Here is a 22345-nt window from a genome sequence, read left to right on the forward strand (position 1 = left end):
ATTATATAGAAGAAGCTATCTCTTTCCGTGAGAACTATTATTATTTATAGTTAAGTGAGTTGGAAGATCTCAATTTCCAAATCCTCTGTCATATCCTTCAGAACAGGTGAGTAAAACAAATTCCAGTAAGGGTGAATTCTTCTACAACCTGGGAAAATATCAGAGTATAATATAATTACCAAGAGACTATCTAAAATGAGATGTTTACTTTAGTGAGATGAAACAATATACCTAACGTAATTACCTCAATGCCTAAGTGCTCAATAAACAATAGCTATTAGACCCCTTACCAGGGCCAAAAAAAAAAGGCAGGTTATAGAGACTCTTTAGTTATGAGGTTCCTGTAACAGACATCTTTGATGCTCATGTCACACTCCCTTGGCCCACAGCTATAGAAGCTCATACTCCCATTATCGTCTAGCATCCCACCTCAAGTGAACCCATTATGCCTCAGCATCTTCAGAAGCACAAGTATAGTTTAAAGCACAGAAGAGTTAACACCTTTAATCAAAGGAGAATGAGAACTTATGAATAAATGGTCAAGCCTTCCACCTTTCAAATGGGTAACACTGGGCAGCATTCTACACACTACTCAGGTTTCTCTACTGCTCACAGCAACAATTGCAACATCATATTTTTTTGTTCCCTGTCTCACTCCCCAGGCTTTTCACTACTACTTCCCAGGTAAGCTCTCAAATAAACCATCTAGGCTTATGTCCTGGTCTCAGACTCTACTCAAGGAGAAGTCAAACTAAGATGAAGTCCTACACAAACCCTGAGAAACGAGTATTTGGCCTTTGCTTGAACACTGCTAATCCTCAAAACAGATGTTCCAAGAGCATACATCCTAGTCAAGTCTGTAGAAATGCAACCTTTGAAGTTAGAAAAGAAATACAAATATCTGTTGAATGGGTGAACAAATATTAGCAAACAAAGTCTCAGAATTCATTAGGAAAAAAAGTAGAAGGTTAACCCATAAAATATACACAAACTTTATTCGTTCCCTGAAGATAACACTACACAAAATATTCCTGTTCGAAATTTTTGACTAGGAGGTCCCAGCTTTTATTACATCTCACTCTCAAGGTTCCTATGATCTACATTCATACGATACAGCAGTATAAGAAGAACTACAAACATTGAGTATTTTTTGTAAACCCTTAGTCTGTTTAATCTGACTCAAATCAAGTATTTCTCCAGGATTTTTAAACTTGGTATCAAAGAAAGGAATTTTCAGTCCCTCCCTGGTAATAAAGCTATGGAGATGTAAACCTGAAAAAATTTATATCAGTTACAGTTTCTACCACATGGGAAAAAACAATCGGAAATAGTAGCTGTCATTCAGAGACAGAGACAAATTAGAAAAACAGCCTGGTGGCTTTCTAGCTCAGGTCACTGAGACTAGCTAGGTGCACCCTTACCCTTTCCATTGTTTGGTAATGTAAACCAATTCTCTCTTCTTGCCTAAGCCAGCCATCTGAGATTTTAGGTTTCTGTCACTTGTGAGAAAGGTTTAACACAAGAACTTAAACACGAGTATAAACAAAACACTGTATGAGACCTAATACTATCTATGGAAGGGCTACAAAGCCTGGGATCCATTAATCCCCCACTCTGATTTTATATATATGACTGTATCTATTTCTAGAAAAAAGTCACCAAAACTTCCATCAATTACTCCAAATAGATCTCTGACCTCTACACCCTCTCAAAGAAGATTTATTGTTTGATGGTCAAAACCAGTGATTCAATGTATTTTTCTGCCTCTGCATCACTTACATGGGCAACATCTTTTATTTAAAGTCATGATTTTCAACCACAAGTACATGTATTGTGAAACCCTTTCTCTATGCCATTTCCATGATTATGGTATGTGAATTCCTCCCTTTCTCCCACCACAGTTGAGAATCAACTGGTTAAGAATCTGATCGTATAAGCTAGGCACAGTGGCTAACGCCTGTAGTCCCAGCACTTTGGGAGACAGAGGCAGGCAGATCACTTGAGGCCAGGAGTTTGAAACCAGCCTGGCCATCATGGCGAAATCCCCGTCTCTACCAAAAACACAAAAATTAGCCAGGCATGGTGGTGCACACCTGCAATTCCAGCTGCTCGGGAGGCTGAGGTACATAAATCGATTGAACTCGGGAGGCAGAGGTTGCAGTGAGCCAGTGAGCCGAGATCATGTCACTGTGCTCCAGCCTGGGCGACAGAGCAAGACTCTGTCTCCAAAAAAAAAAAAAAGAATCTGATCATATAAATAATATTTTGAGTCATTTTAGATCTTTTAATCCATTCAGATGTGCTAAGATGCAAGAAATGTTAGGGTTTAGCTTTAAAAATAATCCATCCTAGGATGGGCTTGTCCTGAGTAAAATGTAGCAAACACACTCTATCCTGTATTTCCCACTGAATGCAACCATAAAATCTGGAAAGGATGCATGGAGCAGCTGTCTGAAGGCTCTGAAAAGGAAATAGCAGGCAGATAAGGGAAAATCATCAGAATTCGAAGGACCACTGAAGCAGCAGTGAGTCTGAAACAGCTTTTCCCTTGAATGTTCCCAGCCCGAACTTAAATGCGGCTGGAAACATGAAATGAGCAATTCTCCAGGAGAAGCACTCTGCCTCAAGGAGCAAGAAATGAAACGAATGCTCAGAGAAAAGATAGAAAATCCCCATTTTCTTCACTTTTCTCTCATACACCATGAATCAGCCATAGGCAATCCTATAGCCACATGCAGTGGCGACAATGGAAATGTGCAGGAGCCAAAAATCTGAAGGGGGGTTCTTCCTCTATGTCCGTTGGAGCTGTGGTTCTGAAAAGGTGGGGCCAACACCCATTGCTTTTCTGTTTTTTCTTTCTCTGTCCTTTAGTCCCTTAGCCCCTGATTTAGGTACATCTACAGTGTAAGGTAATGATAGCTACAATTTTCTGGATGGACACTGATAAAGGAAACTTCAGGGAATTGGGTTCTCAGAACATAAATATAAACAAAAAATAAATAACAACAACAACAAAAGAAAGTCTCCAAATACATGGAAATTAAACAAAACACCTCTAAATAATCTACAGATCAAAAAGGAAGTCTCAAAGGAAATAAAATACTTTGAACCAAATGAAAATACAACATACTAGGCCGGGTGCGGTGGCTCAAGCCTGTAATCCCAGCACTTTGGGAGGCCGAGACGGGCGGATCACAAGGTCAGGAGATCGCAACCATCCTGGCTAACCCGGTGAAATCCCATCTCTACTAAAAAATACAAAAAAAAAACTAGCCGGGCGAGGTGGCAGGCGCCTGTGGTCCCAGCTACTTGGAAGGCTGAGGCAGGAGAATGGCGTAAACCCGGGAGGCGGAGCTTGCAGTAAGTTGAGATGGAGCCACTGCACTCCAGCCTGGGGGACAGAGCGAGACTCCGTCTCAAAAAAAAAAAAAAAAAAAAAAAAACCAAAAATACAACATATCTAAATTTGTAACATGAAACTAAGCAATTCAAAAGAAAAGATGAAGAAAAATTTCCTAGCTCATTTTATGAGTCCAACATTACCCTGATACCAAATCTAAACACAGTACCAAAATAAAAAAGCAACAAACTACAGATCAGTATCCTTCATAAACACATATGTAAAAATCTTCAACAAAGCACTAGCAAACCAAATATGTCAGTATATGAAAATAATTCAACAACACAACTAAGTGGGGTTTATTGAGAATGCAAGCTGATGTAATATTTGAAAATCAATCTACCATATTAACAGTCTAAAGAAGAAAAACAAGACTACACCAATTGATGCATAAAAGGCATTAGACACATCCATTCATGACGAAAACTGTTAGCAAAGCAGAAGCAGAAGGGAACCTCCTCGATCTAATAAAGGGTATTTCTACAAAAAACCTTTAGCTAACATTATACTTAAAGGTGAAAAACTGAATGCTTTCCCTTAATATTGGTAAATGAAAAGAATGTCTGCTGTTACCATTCTTAACATCTTCCTGGAAATAAAAAAGAAATAAAAGATCTAGTGATTGGAAAGGAAGAAACAAAATTTATCTATTCACAGACTGCATGATTATTTTCTTAGAAAGCCCAAAGAATCTACAAAAAATTGATGTAACTTGATGTAACAAATAAATGTGGCAAGGTCTCAGGATACAAAGTCAACCACAAAAATCGATCACACTTCTATATACAGCAATATACAATTTGAGAATAAAATTTAGGCTAGATGCAATGGCTCGTATCTATAATCCTAGTATTGTGGGAGGCTGAGGAAGGAGGATCACTTGAGGTCAGGAGTTTGAGACCAGCATGGGCAGTATAGCAACCTATCTCTACAAAAAACTAAACTAAACTAAAATAAAATAAAATAAGAAAATTAGTCAAGCTTGGCCGGGCGCGGTGGCTCAAGCCTGTAATCCCAGCACTTTGGGAGGCCGAGATGGGCGGATCACGAGGTCAGGAGATCGAGACCATCCTGGCTAACACGGTGAAACCCCGTCTCTACTAAAAAATACAAAAAAATTAGCCGGGCGAGATGGCGGGCGCCTGTAGTCCCAGCTACTTGGGAGGCTGAGGCGAGAGAATGGCGCAAACCCGGGAGGCGGAGCTTGCAGTGAGCTGAGATCCGGCCACTGCACTCCAGCCTGGGCGACAGAGCGAGACTCCGTCTCAAAAAAAAAAAAAAAGAAAGAAAGAAAATTAGTCAAGCTTAGTGGTACATGCCTATAGTCGCAGCTACCTGGCAGGCTGAGGTGGGAGGACTGCTTAAGCCCAGGAGCTCAAGGATGTAGTGAGCTATGACTGCATCACTGCACTCCAACCTGGATGACAGAGCAAGGCCCTGTCTCTAAAAAATAAAGAAAAGAAAATTTTAAAAGCAATGCTCTTTACCATAGCTCCCCCAAATTGAGCTACCTAGGCATAAATCTAACGAAACATATACAGGATCTACACGTTCAAAACTACAACACTGATGAAATAAATAGAGACATACCATGTTTATGGATTGAAAGATTCAACACAGCAGAAATGTCAACTTTTCCCAAATTAATCTATAGATTTAATACAATACAATCAAAATCATAGCAGGATTTCATAGATATAAAAGAGCTGAATCTAAACGATGGAAGGGAACTAAAATAGCTACAATTTTGAAAAAAGAAGGATGGGCCAGGTGCAGTGGCTCACAACTGTAATCCCAGTACTTTGGGGAGCCTAGGCAGGAGGACTCCTTGAATCCAGGATTCAAGACCAGTCTGGGCAACATAGGGAGGCACCCATCTCTACAAAAAAAATACAAAAATTAGCCTGGCATGGTGGTGTGCGCCTGTAGTCCTGGCTACTCAGGAGGCTGAGGTGGGAGAGAATCACTAGAGTCCAGGAGGTCGAGGCTGCGGTGAGCCATTATCATACCACTACCCTACAGCCTGAGTAACAGAGCAAGACTCTGTCTCTTAAAAAAACAAAACAAAGGCCGGGCACAGTAGCTCACGCCTCTAATCCCAGCACTTTGGGAGGCCAAGGCAGGTGGATCACGAGGTTGGGAGTTCAAGACCAGCCTGGCCAGCATGGTTAAACCCCGTCTCTACTAAAGATACAAAAAATTAGGCAGGTGTGGTGGCATGCACCTGTAATCCCATCTACTTGGGAGGCTAAGGCAGGAGAATCCACTTGAATCCGGGAGGTGGAGGTTGCAGTGAGCCAAGATTGTGCCATTGCACTCCAGCCTGGGCAAGAGGGCAAGACTCTGCCTAAAAAAACAAAAACAAAACAAAAACTTCAAGAAGAAAATACAGAAAAAAATCTTCACAGCCTGGGGTTAGGCAAAGAGCTCAACAGTAAAAGCACAATCATTAAAAGGAAAAATACTAGTAAACTAACTTCATCAAAATTTAAAACTTTTACTTTGTGAAAAATAATGTTAAAGAATGAAAAAGAAAAACTACAGATTAGGAGAAAATATTTGAAAATTACATATCTGATTGGTAGAGTTCAGGACATGCTACCCCAAAATGTGCCACCTTGTAATACTGAAAAAGGTCCAAAGTAGGAAGGTACCTTTGACCTTCTTCCCACATCCCTACTTTTCTGAAGTAGGTTATGAAATCTAGGATTATCTAACCTTCCCTATAAAACTCTCATGTGAGAGGTGTCTTTCCTATATCAGAAAGAAAGGAACACTGTTAATCTGTGAAGACAAATGGTCCACCACAGAGACGAACCAGAACAAACTGGCTTTGCTGTTTCCCCCAGCTTATTACCATATACCAAATCCCCTTTGTTCTATCATATTTCTCCCTGACTATGTACTCTTCACCTAACCTAAGCATAAAAATACACAAGTTTAACTGTTTCTTTGGATCTTTATCTCCTTATGAAAGCTCCCATGTTACATAAAACTTGTACTAAATACATTTGTATGCTTTTCTCTTCTTCAACTGTCTTTTGTTGTAGGGGGCTCAACCATGAACCTAGAGAGAGATATTTTTTCCCATACATGACAAAGAATTTGTATCCAGAATATTTTAGGAACTATAAAAGCTGAACAATAAGAAAATAACATGATTAAAAATGGGCAAAAGACATAAACAGATACTTCACCAAAGTTCAACATCATCTGCCATTAGAGAAATGCATATTAAAACCACAATGAGTTAGCCATCGTACACGTACAAATCAAAATCAGAATGAGATACCACCTAGATACTCACTAGGACAGTTTTAATTTGAAAAAGATAGATAATAACAAAGTTGGAGAGGACGCGAAGACACTGGAACCCTCATTCACTGCTGGTGGGAATGTAAAACAGTACAGCCACTTTGGAAAACAGTCTGACAGTTACTCAAAAGGCTAAATATAGAGTTATTACATTATCCTGAAATTCTACTCTGAGGTATACACCCAAAACAATAAAAACATATGTTGACATAAAAACTTGTACCTGAATGTCCACAGAACACTATTCATAGAGCCAAAAGGTAGAAACAATCCAGATGTCCCTTAAAAATAAAATGTGGTTTGTCCATACAATAGAAAACTATTCTTCAATAAAAAGGAATAAAGTACTGGTACATGCTACAACTTGGATAAACCTTGAAAACATTATGCTAAGTGAAAGAAGCCTGTCACAAAAGATGATATATTATATGACTGCATTTGTATAAAATGTCCAGAATAAGCAAATCAACAGAGACAAAAAGAAGGTTAGTCATTATCTAGGACTAAGGGAGAAATGACTGCTAATGGGTACAGAGTTTCCTTCTGAGTGATGGAAATGTTCTAAAATTGTGGTTTTGGTTGTACAATTCTGTGAATATACTAAAACCCATCAAATTGTACACTTTATATGAGTAAATTTTATAATATATAAATTATAGCTCAATAAAGCCATTCCAAAATAAAAATCCATAATGAAATACCATTAAACACCTACTAGAATGGCTAAAATAAAAAATACAGCCAGGCACGGTGGTTCATGCCTGTAATCCCAGCACTTGTGGAGGCCAAGGCAGGCAGATCACGAGGTCAGGAGTTCAAGACCAGCCTGACCAACATGGTGAAACTCCGTCTCTACTAAAAATACAAAAAGTAGCCAAGCACGGTGGCGTGCACCTGTAATCCCAGCTACTCAGGAGGCTGAGGCAGGACAATCACTTGAAATCGGGAGGCGGAGCTTGCAGTGAGCCAAGATGTTGCCACTGCACTCCAGCCTGGGTGACAGAGCAAGACTCCGTCTCAAGAAAAAAAAAAAAAAATACTGACAATACAAATGTTACCAAGGATGCAAAACAACTAAAACTTTCATATGGTGCTGGTGGAAAGCAAAATGGTACAACCACTCTGGAAAACAGTCTGACAGTTTCTTATAAAGTTAAACATATACTTAGCTATGACCCAGGAATCTCCTACCCAGGCATTTACTCTAGAAAAACAAAATCATAATTCACATAAAATCCTGTATGCAAGTGTTTACAGCAGCTCTATTTACATGGCCAAAAACCAGAAATAATTCATATGTCCTTCAATAGGTAAACGGATAAACTGTAGTACCTCCACACAATGGAATACTACTTAGCAGTAAAAAGGAACAAACTATTGACACATGAAACTTATATGAAGTTCAAAGGCTTTATGCTGAATAAAGACAATCTCAAAAGGTTATACACTGGCCGGGCGCGGTGGCTCAAGCCTGTAATCCCAGCACTTTGGGAGGCCGAGACGGGCGGATCACGAGGTCAGGAGATCGAGACCATCCTGGCTAACACGGTGAAACCCCGTCTCTACTAAAAAATACAAAAAACTAGCCGGGCGAGGTGGCGGGCACCTGTAGTCCCAGCTACTCGGGAGGCTGAGGCAGGAGAATGGCATGAACCCGGGAGGCGGAGCTTGCAGTAAGCTGAGATCCGGCCACTGCACTCCAGCCCCGGCGACAGAGTGAGACTCCGTCTCAAAAAAAAAAAAAAAAAAGGTTATATACTATATGACTACATTTATATTACAGTCTGAAAACTGTAAAACTATAAAGATGAAAACATAACTGTAGACAGGGATTACAGCGGTCAGGGAAGGATAACATGAGGGAGTCTTGGGGTAATGAAGTCTTTTGGTATTCTGTACCCTGAAACAATACAGTAAAACAGTTATTTGCATAATATTACACTGTATTCTGTACTATGATTATGGTGGTGGTTACACATAACCCATACATGTGTTAAAACTCTAAGAAGTGTACACCAAAAGGGAAACAGTTAACTTTTCTTTATAATTTTAAAAATAAAATAAATCCAACCTAGAGTCAACTTTTTTTCTTAATTTCATCACAGCTCATGAAACTATCATCTCTGATAATCTCATTTAAACAAAAGTACAGCATATAGTTCAAAGATCAACACTGACAAAATGGAAAACATCCTAAAGGGTACCAAGAGGTAGTAAAGCATCAGGAAATTTGATCATTAATAAAGAGTAAACAAACTGGACCTGCTAAGCCTGGAGCACAGACTTGCAGGGAGAATGAGTGACGACAAATGTCTTCAATTATCTGAAGGGCTGACAAGTGTATACGGGGTTAAACTTGTTCTATATAGTTTCAAAGAAAAACATCACTTACCAGTAAGTCTAAACGTACAGTGTGCTTTCTGGGGTTATCAGAAAGTCACCAAACTTCCTCAACAACTAGATAATCAAGGAGCAGGAAGTTCTAAAGATTCTTGCATTAAACAAAGGATTGGACTTAATGATTCTAGAGTTTTCTTCCAACTTAAATATTATATAAATCTATGAACTATAACTCCAGAGTTAACCTACAAAGATAGAAGACACTGAACATCTAAAAAGGCAATCTTTCCTGCCAAAATATCACTTTTTATTGCACAAAAGTAAATATTACAAAGCACTTTAAGTTTCACATTTTTTAAAAGGTTGAATACAAGATCTGAACAAAAACCCATATTATGAAATGTATTTTATTTCCCCAAATCTCATTTGTACTATGAATATTAAAATTAAATTCAAATTACAAATGTCTAAGTCTAATCTTATTAAACTTAAAAGGCAAAAGTCATAAATTTCATGCAAATTTCTGTAAATATATTGAAGAGATCATTTGAAAAAGAAGTACTCTTTCCATACAAAGAGTGGTAGTCCTCAAAAGAGCCAAAACATCTGTATTCACTTTAAAGCTCATCAAGACAGACTGACATTTTTAGGAGAAGCATATGGCTTGCTGAACAGTCATCTAGAACAGAATCTTTTGTCTAGTAAGCCCTATTCAAGGACCATTTACTTATGTATGAAATGGCTGAATAAAGGAAAAAACATATTTTTGAGTCCTAGAAAACACAAAGACACAAACTCTTCATCTAGCTTTGTTTAAGAATACAGAAAACATATTGCAAAAGCAGCCAGATTTTACTCCCAGAGAGTTCTCTCAACATTTGAAACAATTCAAACACAAAAGAATAGAGAAGCATGAAACTTTCTTAGAGAACTACAACCAGCCAAAGACCACCTCCCTAAAAAAGCCTTTTCCATTTTAAAAGATAAAACACTTTTTTAAAATTTTGAAGGGCAGAGTTCAACAGCTGTGCTATATTAAACCTGAGCCCTTCCAAAAGGAAGAACAAGAGTCTCTGGAGAGACAGTAATATGGCCTGCTTTCTCCAAAATTATCAAAATGCCTTTTTTTCCCTCTAAGGAAACTTTCTCCAAGAAAATATCTCTTATGTGCATGGGTCAAAAGCATAAAACTTAATTTAGAATAGAAAAATATGCAAAAATGGAAGAATTTTTGTTTCTGGAAATCTCCCTGAACTTTCTTCCAAGGAAAAATGTATTTCCTAAGTCTTACAGGATATAATATGGAAACCTCTTTTTTTTTAAAATCAGTTTTCAGCCCTAGCTTCCCATTAGAATCACCATAGAGCTAAACCTCAACCTAAACTTACTGAACCAATATAGACTGGGGACAAGGCATCTGAATTTTTTAGGCACACAACAGATAATTTTGATGCACAAGGGTTTAAAAACCAGTGAACTGAAGAATGAGCCCATAAAAGAAAAATTAAGTCTAGTAAGTACAGACAAGAAGAAAAGGTCACCTTTAAGCAACTAACTAGTTCTAAAGAACCTAAAGTAGTATTCACCTTCCAAAATACTCAGTAACAGACAACAAAATAGAACTTGAAACAAGAATTCAGAATTGTTGAATTAAAAGAAAAAAATTTAAATAGTTTATTAAACTATTCAAATATTTAATGAAAGTTGTTGTGAAGAACATGGTCACTGCATAATTCAGGTTCAACAAGTTCCAATCAGGATCTTTGGAATTCTACAAGCTAGAAAAGTCACAAGAGCTCATATATTAAATATAATTACTTGTTAACCTTAAAAGAACTCAAGTCTTTAATCACAAACAGTAAACTTCTGTCATCATCAGAATTTCATTAAGCATACTTGGTTTTACACAAAATTCTAATAGGTTTAGTTGGTTGACATTCAAAGCCATAATAAATGAAAAAGGGGTGCTAAAACTGCTAAAGGGAAGCAGACCAGTTAAGGAAGAATATAACACTACTAAAAAGCAGTCATGAGAACTCAGAAAGCATAGCAGACACTTAATCCTTCCTAAAGGCCACAGAATACAACTGCTTTTCCTAATGATTACTGCAATCAGTAAGAAAACAGAAAAAAAAAAAAAATGTCCAGTATATCTTGTTTAATACATGCATTATATATTTTTTAAGAGGGTAAAAAAGTATAAGTCACCTATGGAAAGTCCCTCACCAAAAATAATTACAAAATTTAGGGGGAAAAAATCATTAGCTTAAAAAAATAAACAACTAATTATGCATTTGATAACTCTCACTGTATAAATGGAACCATGGAGCAACAGTAAAAATAAGAGTATTCCATGATCTCTCAAATAAAGAAGACGCTTTGCTAAAAGGCAGAAAAAACAGAGAGGACATTAGGGTTTGAACTGATTACCAGACATAATACTCCTCACTGCAAAAGTCAACATATTCATTTAGACTCCTATATCAGACTACAGTTAACCCTCTGCATCCGTGGGTTCCACATCATGAATTCAACCAACCTCAGATTTAAAATATTAAAGGGGGCTGGGCTCGGTGGCTCACGCCTGTAATTCCAGCACTTTGGGAGGCCAAGGCGGGTGGATCACGAGGTCAGGAGTTTGAGACCAGCCTGACCAACATGGTGAAACTCCATCTCTAATTAAAATACAAAGAAATTAGCCGGGCGTGGGGGTGCATGCCTGTAATACCAGCTACTTGGGAGGCTGAGGCAGGAGAATTGCTTGAACCCAGGAGGCAGAGGTCGCAGTGAGCCGAGATCGCGCCACTGCATTCCAGCCTGGGTGACAAAGCAAGACTCTATCTCAAAAAAAAATAATAATAAAATAAATAAATAAATAAAACACTCGGCAGGGGGAATAACTGCATCTGTACTAATCATGTACAGTCTTTTTTCTTGTCATTATTTCCTAAACAATAGAAGATAACAATTATTTACAAAGCACTTACATGGTATTAGGTATCATAAGTAATCCAGAGATGATTTAAAGTATATAGGAGGATGTGCAGAACTTATATGCAAATACTACACCATCTTAAATCAGGGACTTGAGCATCCATGGATTTTAGTGTCCTTGAGGAGTCCTGGAACCAATCATTTCCTGGCAATGTAAACTTAAGTAATTTCACTTCTGTACCTGTTTCCTCATCTGAAAAACGAGGATTACAACACCTGAGTTGATAGGATTACTGTGGGAAACACATGAGACAATACAGGTGAAATCCTTGGCACAGTAGCTGATACACAGTAAATTAAAAGTAAATGTTAACTTGGAATTAATTTTACTCAGAATAAACCATTCTCAGCTTCTATCAAGGGATATATTTTGGAAGCTCTTCCATTTGAAATTGTTTGTATTCAGTACAGACAATATGTATTCTGTCTAAATTCTATGTATACCTCACCCCAAACAGATCTCTTCTAGCAAGTATTATACAGGAACCAAGTTGCTCCATCTTTCTCCATTAAGTTCCATGTATTATTAACTTTTTTTTTTTTTTGGAGTCTTGCCCTGTCACCCAGGCTAGAGTGCAGTGGCGCGATCTCGTGTCACTGCAACCTCCGCCTCCCAGGTTCAAGCGATTCTCCTGCCTCAGCCTCCCGAGTAGCTGGGATTACAGGCACCCGCCACCGCACCCGGCTAATTTTTGTATTTTTTAGTAGAGACAGCGTTTCACCATGTTGACCAGGCTGGTCTCAAAATCCTGACCGTATGATCCACCCGCCTCGGCCTCCCAAAGTGCTGGGATAACAGGCGTGAGCCACCGCACCTGGCCGTATACTAACTTTCTAAAACTTCACAAAGTTACTCTTACTCCAAAAAAGTTCTCATGTTCCAAGAGTACCCCTTCCCAAATAGATTCATTTCCTCTTGCATTTTTAAATTTGAATACAAAAGTGTCTGAACATTGTCAAAGTGTATGAGTACAAAATCTATTCATAAGACAACTTCAATCCAAAAATTAACAGAGTTCTAGGTGAATATCCTACACTCAGACAATTGCAAATAATTAGAAAGAATACGTGTTGTATATAGTTTATATTCATATTTATGTAGGTTAGTGCCTACCTGGCTATCGCTGATGGGGCTATCAAAAGAAACACTGTGTAATGCTCCCTGCTTTTCCTCACAACCACGCATCTCTAAATATGTATTTATTCATCTGTAAGATAAGCATTTACCTCCTACATGCAAGCCATTACACTAGATGCCATGAAGTACACAAAAATAAATAAAAACGTGGTCACGTCCTCAAAAAGCTTGCAACCTCACTGCTGATATATGCGTTCATGTGCTAAAACCTGCGCAACTGCAAATATGCGTGTATATAAAATAGAGTCAGTATAGGTTGTAATGCTGAGGTAACCAACAACCAAACACCTTTGTGGCTTACAGCAAAGGTTTATTTTTCACTCAATTTATATTTTATAAAATCTTGCAACAAGAATCAGTTTCTGCTTTGCGCTATGTAGTCTACAATCCAAGATGTAGGCTAAAACAGCAGACCTCACCTAGAGTATGCCTACCTCACATCAGAGGGAAAAGGAATATGACAAAACACAGGACAGCTCTCAAAGCTCCTGTTTGACATGGTATATCATTTCCACTAACATTTCACTGGATAAAGCAAGTCATTTGGCCAGTGGTTTTTGGATATGTAATCCTGTTACACATAATGGTAGTGAATACTTTGAATAATAACACAATCTATCAAAATACTTATGACCAAGATTAAAGAAATGAAAAATATTCAAACTATTCAAACCAATAATAAAATTACCATTTATCTAGGGAAGGCTTACTATATGCCAGACATTACATATTAAAATATTTAATTTTCCGGTTGGGTACGGTGGCTCATGCCTGTAATCCCAACATTTTGGGAGGCCGAGGCCGTAGGATCACTTGTGGTCAGGTGTTCAAGACCAGTGTGAAACCCCATCTGTACTGAAAATACAAAAATTAGCCGGGTGTGGTGGCAAGCACACCTATAGTCCCAGCTACTTGTGAAGGCTAAGGCAGGAGGATCACCTGAGCCCAGAGGGTGGAGACTGCATTAGCCAAGATTGTGCCACTGCACTCCAGCCTGAGCAACAGAATGAGACGGTGTCTCAAAAACTAATAATAATTTTTCTAATAAAAATTAAACGAAGATGTCTGCTACTGATGAAAACTGACTAAATATGGGCATTTGGAAAGAGGAAAAGAAACAAAACAAATAAACCTATCAGAAAACATATTAGAAACCTTTCAAGCTCTCAAACTCTGGCTTGAATGTGTTACAAAGATAGCAAAAATAGCTGCCCCTCGGAGAGGAATTCATTTAGTTTATCTGAAGTAGAAGCGAACCTATTGGTCTTAAGTGTCCTAAATTTGAGCTTAGCCTACTTCCCAGCAAGCTGTTAACATACACAGAATTCTTGTCAACCTTAAGGACTGCTTACTAATTGGACAGTCCAAATTCAATTCCCCATCGAACTGAAGACTCAATTTCATGCTACCTTATATAATTCTGAAGAACGAAATACAGCAACAGAATAAAGCCTGTTTTATCAGGACATAAAAGAGGCCTCATAAACAGGTCCCATACACTCAGTCCCCACCAGTAATTAATTAAAACCCTCTGGTGACTTAACACCCTAAAGACTTGTTTGAGGAAAACACAAGACCTAGTAAATACTGAGGTGAGATAAATAGACATGAAGATACTTAAATAAGTGAATAAATAATAACATCACTGCATCAAATATCTTAAGTATTGCTATTTTGAAATACAGTGCCATTTCATCTGGCTGATAAATGCATTTAGAATAGTTAAATTTACCCTGGAAAATCCCTTAGGAAAGTCAGGGAAAGTAACGATAAATGTAGACAATTTAGGGACGTCATCCCAGCACTCTGGGAGTGACTCACCCATCATCCCAGGACTCTGGGAGGCCGCGGTGGGTGGATTATCTGAGGTTAGGAGTTTGAGACCAGCCTGGCTAACACGGTGAAACTCCGTCTCTACTAAAAATACAAAAATTAGCTGGGTGTGGTGGCGGGCACCTGTAATCCCAGCTACTCGGGAGGCTGGGGTGGGAGAATCGCTTGAACCTGGGAGGCAGAGGTTGCAGTGAGCTGAGATTGCGCCATTGCACTCTAAACTGAGTGACAAGAGCGAAACTACATCTCAAAAAAAAATGTAGACAATTTAACCCGTTTTTTTCCCTTCTCACATTCAGTACAGGGAAATGAGAAGCACATGGAAACCGAGATCAACACTACAGCACAAGCTCAGTGAGTAACTAGATCAGGTGAATCACCCATATTAGATCAGGTGAATCACCCACATTACTTAATTTTTTCTCTTGTGTGTATATGTTGTTGCATTCTTTGTTTTGCTTTTTACTGATGATATACTATAATTGAATTCATATGTTAAAGTAGCAGCTAACACATCCTTTTCTTCAGTTCCCTACTCCACTCCTTACCTTATTAATTCCACTTCTCATATTCTACTCAAATGATCTGAAATGTTACATGATTTGCAAATGTTTTTCTAAGCATTACAGTAAAATGAATTTTTGATGTAGATTTTCCCATTAATTGGTTCTTTCTACTCACCTTTTTCAGATCCTCATTACTATCAAATCATAATGGAAAAAGAATGCTTAAGGACGAAGAACAAACAATATGTAAGGGAGAGGGTCTATAAATCTCCCTCAAATTAAGATGAACATGACAAGCTCTTGGGGTAACAGTGTGGCACAGAAAACAAATAAATGTGTTAATTTGTATTTAGAAAATGTCTTCCTTGGCGCTATGCTAAGATTTTTTTCAAGATTAAATGATTTATTTTCAAATCTCTTACATTTGCAAGCAAAAACTCTTAAGTTTGGATATGCAGTAATAATTATCATCAGTTTCAAAATTCTAATATCATCTTAACTTCAATTACTATAATTGCTGATAAAATGGCTGTGACTTAAAATTACAGCCATGTTTTGATTAGCCATAAACCAGTGGTTCCATCAAACTTGTTTTCAGTTCTGGGGCTACCATGAATACATTATTATCTGGGAATGCATAATTAATCCCTATAATGTGTACGGAGGGAAGGGCTAATCTTGGTCACCGCTGTATTACTCTAAGTTAACCAGTGTTTTACCTTAACCAGTATTTTACCTTAGAAAAATACTCAACCCAGGCTGACCAACATGGTGAAACCCCGTCTCCACTAAAAATACAAAAATTAGCCAGGCGTGGTGGTGCGAGCCTGTAATCTCAGCTACTCAGGAGGCTGCGGCAGGAGAATGCTTGAACTCCGGAGGCGGAGGTTGCAGTGAACCGAGATCGCGCCACTGCACTCCAGCCTGGGCGACAGAGTGAAACTATATCTCAAAAAAGAAAAGAAAAAAGAAAAATACTTTCCATATATGGAACACTTGACTACAAACATCATTTGCCTTTCCCTAATCTTAGCACCCTTACTTTTGAGTGACTATATTCCATGTAATCGTTTTACTAAAGCTTTCAAGCCTTTTCATAAGCCACGGACCCTACTGGGACACTCTCTTCCACTCAACACCCATTACTTAAACCTTAATAAAACTCGTCCTTAAAAATTCTTCCGAATTAACTCATCCTAATTCTCTGCATTCCATTTATATTTATTTAACACTAAATCAATTAGCATTCCATTAGACTTTCTTTTCAACTTTTAACCACTTGCATCCCCCTCCTACCCCCTTCAAATCTCTCCATCCAACCTTTCCAATCTTTGTTCTAATATGTGTGCGTATGTATGTATAGTAGTACTATAATAAAACTCTGGACAATTCTGAAAAACAGAAAATGGAAGGTTAATACAGCCGAAAAAAAATCATCACAAAAATGTTTCAAGGAAACACAGTAACAACTCAATCAACTGACAACTGAATCTGACAATACTTTGGAAGAGTACTACTTTAGGTTCTCAAGGACGCAAAGAGCTCTCAACAACTCAATTCAATCCCTGAATTATTGTGAGGCTTTAACAAAATCCCTAGAAAACCTCCGGGCATTACCACCAGCCTTTTAAAAATTACCTTCCAATATTACTAGCAGTGATATTTTTACTAACACTGAATTCCAAACAAGTTTTCCTCCCAAGCAGACTGATGAATAAACAACCTTCCTATGCAGAAACCAAATTAAAACCACTTAAAACCATGGAAGGAATACGTGATTTAACCCTTCTATAAGGACTGGAGTGGTGCGTGGGCAAACAGGTGACAAATGGAAGGGATGCAGAAAGTAAAGACAGAAATCAGTGAGACACCTCCCCTTCTCTGAAGGCTAAGGTTCAGCTTGCAGCTCCTGCGGCAAATCCTTCCCACGGACCCTCTCCCTCAGCCACAAGCCAAAAGCTTCCAGAAAACCACAGGTCCTCCTCCCCGGCCTCTCACCCACGCCCTCACTCGCCTGGCCAGCGCCCATTGATAGCAGACAGTCCCTAGTCCGCCCGACCTCTCCCGGGAAAAGGGTCAGCAGAGGACGCTTTCCCCGAGGCCTCCTCCAGAATTCAGCCAGCAGAGACTCCGCAAAAATGGAGGGACCCAAGAAGCTTGAAGAAAAGTGTGACAATTCTGTTACCTGGTCGGAACCCTGGAAACGGAAAGGGCAGCGACAGCCACTACCCTTCGCCACAACGCCTTCCTCAGCGCCACTGACATTGAGACCGCCGCCATCTTGCTGCAAGCAAACACCAGCATGAAAGGACGGATCACTGCAAGGGACTAACTTCCTTCGTTCTCAAGCTAGTGCAATCGCAATGTTGCGAAATTCTGTGGGATTTTATTTTCCTTTTAATACTGAGGCTTAAAAAAAGAGGGTAAACGTTTAGTTGAAAGAATTAAGAAGAAAAATGTGTGAGAAGAAATGCATAAGTGCATTAAATGTAAATATTACCGCCATAAAGTGTAATCTTTACTGCTTGTTAGGACTGGTGTTTTACAATGATAATGAAAAGATCAAAAGATACTTGCATATTTAAACACCTGCAAGTCGTAATTTATTGAAGAAATTAGAATGGTTGGGGCTGAGCCCACTGGAAAAGCCGGAGAGCTCTTTGGGTCCTTTAGAATCTAAAGTAGTACTTTTCCAAAGTATTGCCAGATTCACTTTGCAAGCCCTCAGGACAGGGCTGCATTCAGTTTGATGTTCTGTAGTTGTAATGTTCTTATTTTCCAAACGAAAAATCTAGATACATGATCTGGCAAAGGATTATTTTTTGACATGTAGATTTATATGAAGAATCAATAGAACATAATATTTGATGTCACTGTTTCCCCAGTAAATCCTGAATGGGTGTTCATAATCCATAGACATGAAGAACGATATTAATGCTCCATGCATATACAACAAAAATTATCTTCCAATACAAGTGTTGGAAACATGTTTGTATTGTGGACTTCTGACCTTAAAGAACAATGATTAACTGAATTATATAAAATAAAAAGCAGGTTAGTTTGGGGTTTTGTTTTTTAAGAAATTTGTTTAAAGAGTTAGTACTTTCCTGCTTTTAAAATGAAGCACATGAAAGCATAACCTTCATTAAATAAATAGGAACAACAGGAGGATGGGGAATGACTTCGTTTGGCGTTATGGGTTAAAGGAAAACCCAGTACATAAGGGAAAGGGAGAAAGAAAGAAAAAAAGTCATGCTCGGGGAAAGAGAAATGCACAGGATGAAGGAAAGCAAGGGAGAAATGCCTCAGAGAAAATTTTCTTTTAAACTTTTCATTTTGAAATAGTTATAGATTCACATGAAATTGCAAAGACAGTACAGAGATGTCTTGTGTACCTGTTTTCCCCAGTGATTACATCTCGTATAACTCTAGTGCAGTATCAAAGCCAGGAAACTGGCATTGATATAAAGTATTTGTATAGTCCTATATCATTCTATTACATATTTTGTGTAACCACCACCATGATCAAGATACAGAACTATTCCACCCTCACAAAGAGCTCCCTGGTGCTAACTTTTTTAGTAACACCTGCCCTCCTAAGCCTAGTGATCTCTGTTTCTGTTTTTATAATTTTGATATTTTGAGATGTTATATAAATGGACTCATGCAGTATGTGGCCTTATGAGATTGGCTGCTTTCACTTAGCATAATGCACTTGAGACCCATGCAAGTTGTTACGTTTATCAATAGTTCATTCTTTTTTTATTGCTGAGTAATATTCCACAGCATGGATGTACCACCATTTGTTTAACCATTCACCTATTGCAGAACATTTTGGTTGTTTCCCATTTGGGGCTATCACAAATAAAACTGCTGTGAATAATTGAATATGGGTTTTTATGTGGACAGAAATCATTTCTCTGAGATAAATGCCCAAAAGTGCAATTGCTGGGTCATGTGATACATGTATGTTTCCTTTTTTAAAGAAATTAAAATCTATTTTCCAGAGTGACTGTAACATTTTACATTCCCTCCAGCAATGTATGAGAGATCCAGTTTCTCCATATCCTCACCAGCATTTTCTATTATTGCAATTTTTATTTTAGCTGAGCTAAAGTAAATAATAAATGTGTAGTAATACCTCATCACAGTTTTACATTTATTCCCCTGGTGGCTAATAATGTTGAATATCTTTTCATGTTTTTATCTGCCATCTGTGTATTCCATTCAGTTAAATATCTTATGTCTTTTGCCCTTTTTCTAATTAGTATTATTTGTTTTTCTTCCTGTAACATTCTGAGAGTTCTTCATATATTAGATGTGTCTTTTGTCAGATGTATGATTCACAAATATTTTCTTCAATCTGTAGTTTGTATTTTCATTCTCTTAACAAGATCTGCCACAGAACAAATATTTTTAATTTTGATGAAATCCAGTTTATTCATTTTTTAAATTTATGGATTGCGCTTTTGGTGTCATGTCTGAGAACTAGTCTCTAATCCTACATCCTAAAGATTTTGTCTTATTTTCTTTTTTTTTTTTTTTTTTTTGAGACGGAGTCTCACTCTGTCGCCCAAGCTGGAGTGCAGTGGCCCGATCTCAGCTCACTGCAAGCTCCGCCTCCCGGGTTCACGCCATTCTCCTGCCTCAGCCTCCCGAGTAGCTGGGACTACAGGCGCCCGCCACCTCGCCCGGCTAGTTTTTTTTTTTTTTTTTTTTTTGTACTTTTTAGTAGAGAAGGGGTTTCACCGTGTTAGCCAGGATGGTCTCGATCTCCTGACCTTGTGATCCGCCCTCCTCGGCCTCCCAAAGTGCTGGGATTACAGGCTTGAGCCACCGCGCCCGGCCGATTTTGTCTTATTTTCTTTCAAAGGTTGTTTTAGTTTTACCTTTTACATTTAAGTCTATGGCTCATTTTGGGTTCATTTTTGTGAGTTAAGTTTTCCATTAACAGGTGTGAGGTTTCGATTCAGGTTTTTGCTGGTGGCTATCCAATTGCTCTAGCACTACTTACTGAAAAGTTTAGCCTTCTTCTGTGGAGCACCTTTTGCACCTTTTGCACCTTTGTCAAAATATCAGTTGGCCATACTTGTGTGTGGCTATTTCTGGGTTATCTATTTCAGAGAGAAGTTTTAAACCCAAGGGTGGCTTTGGTGTCTGGGTGAATTTTAATAAAGATTTCCTATGTCAAGAAGTAAAGGGATGTGTCCCAGTGTTCATAAGAGCAACTTACTAAAGCCCTGTTACTGGCCCTATCAACCAAAGCTCAACCTCTCCACCTACCACCTATTCTAGTCCCCAACTTCCATGGATCTGAATTCCCCAGGAAAGCCCCCAGTCTCTAGTCTCTTTGTCTTTCATGCAGTCTATAATCCAACATCAGCATTGCCAGCACTCCAGTGGAATCTTTGATTCCCTTCACCTTCTGCTGGATTCCCTCAGCTGCCCATTCCTGAGGTCCTTTCGGACCTTACATACAGGAACTAGGTCTTAGAATGGAACATAAATAACTTGATATGTGCATTTATTTGTTTATACTATCTCACCTATACCACAGGCTGTACCATTAACCTTAATAGAATGTCTAGGTCCAAGTGCCATTTTTGTTATTTCAATGTGCTGCCCCAAAAGATGTTAACTACTGGAGTCCACTTCTTTGCCTCTTCTGTAGTCATCTTCCTTGCCCTTCAAATCACAGCTGTGAGTCATATCCTTCAGAGTCACTCCCCGTAGTAGAAATTATGTTTTACAGGCATTTTTCACCTCCGCCATCCTTGCTGACAGAGCCTAACTCCAATGATAGACACTAAAGTTGCTCTATGTTGGCTTTCCCATGAGCTCCTACAGCTAGCACATGAACATGTCCAAAGCCAACGGGATCTGAAATCCCTTTTGAGAAAAAAGACTTCCGGAAAAAAAAAAAAAAAAAAAAAAAGGCATACAAGAAGAAATACCTCTTTTCCTGCCCCTGAATTCAGTTGTATGAGAACATAATACCTAGTATTGTGGCATCTTCTGAACTTGAGGGCACAAGCATAAGAACTTAGCTAGCAAGAAGAGGTGGAAGAATAGAGAGAGGAAAATAGTCTAGGGCTTTGTTGACATCATTGAGCCAATCCTGAACCGACTTCTAAACCAAATCTGATGAAAATACCTCCAAACTTCCTGTTACATGAGATAGTAAATGACTTAATTGTTTAAACCTCCATTAGATATTCTGCATCCAAAAACATCTTTTCCGATGCTCTTATGTGAAAAGTACTTCTCTGACTTCCCTTTATGTCAACTCTTTCTGTAGAGTCTCCTAGCATCATATCTTCCTTCTTCATAGCACCTCTCATGCCTCAGTTTTAATGCACTATCGTTGTCACTTTCTCTACAATATAACGTAAGTTATCTGAAGACAAGGATAGTATCTGATTTGGATGATCAGATAGTAGCCTAGTCCCTCACATATAGTAGGCTCCAAAGGATGTATGGAATAAGTGAATGAAACTAACTGGAACTTTTAAAATGTCAAAAAATGAAAAAAACAGTGCTATCTCTATTTGCTATTTTTGCTTAGGAAAAGCTCGTACAAATTAATGTGATTGATCTCTTGGGTCTACAGATCTTATTAGTTTCTAAAATGTCATGTTCGATCAGTTTCCGTTTCCTGAAGAACTTAGTGAGATATTGGGGATAGGAGCTCTATGTTGCTGGCAAGATAACCGAAAACATAAATTTACCTTTTACTGGGCTTGCATTAAAAAAATGTAATAACCTCTTTCATTTCCTTTTTTCTTACATTTCAAATAAGGATATAGACCTGAGAATAGA

At 38.4% G+C, this 22345-nt stretch overlaps 1 protein-coding gene across 3 annotated transcripts in view; it reads right to left on the minus strand.

The window, feature by feature from the left end:
* NDUFS4 (NADH:ubiquinone oxidoreductase subunit S4) overlaps positions 1 to 17832 on the minus strand; it is a 129231-nt gene extending 111399 nt beyond the window's left edge. For all 3 annotated transcript variants that reach the window (XM_030927683.1, XM_010376268.2, XM_030927682.1), the window contains exon 1: positions 17712 to 17832. In XM_030927683.1, coding sequence (XP_030783543.1) covers positions 17712 to 17830 — 119 coding nt within the window. In that variant the 5' untranslated portion in view covers positions 17831 to 17832. The remainder of the gene's footprint in view (positions 1 to 17711) is intronic.
* Positions 17833 to 22345: the final 4513 nt, after the last annotated feature.

The sequence above is a fragment of the Rhinopithecus roxellana genome, chromosome 3, assembly GCF_007565055.1.
Source record: "Rhinopithecus roxellana isolate Shanxi Qingling chromosome 3, ASM756505v1, whole genome shotgun sequence".
Classification (NCBI taxonomy): Eukaryota; Metazoa; Chordata; class Mammalia; order Primates; family Cercopithecidae; genus Rhinopithecus; species Rhinopithecus roxellana.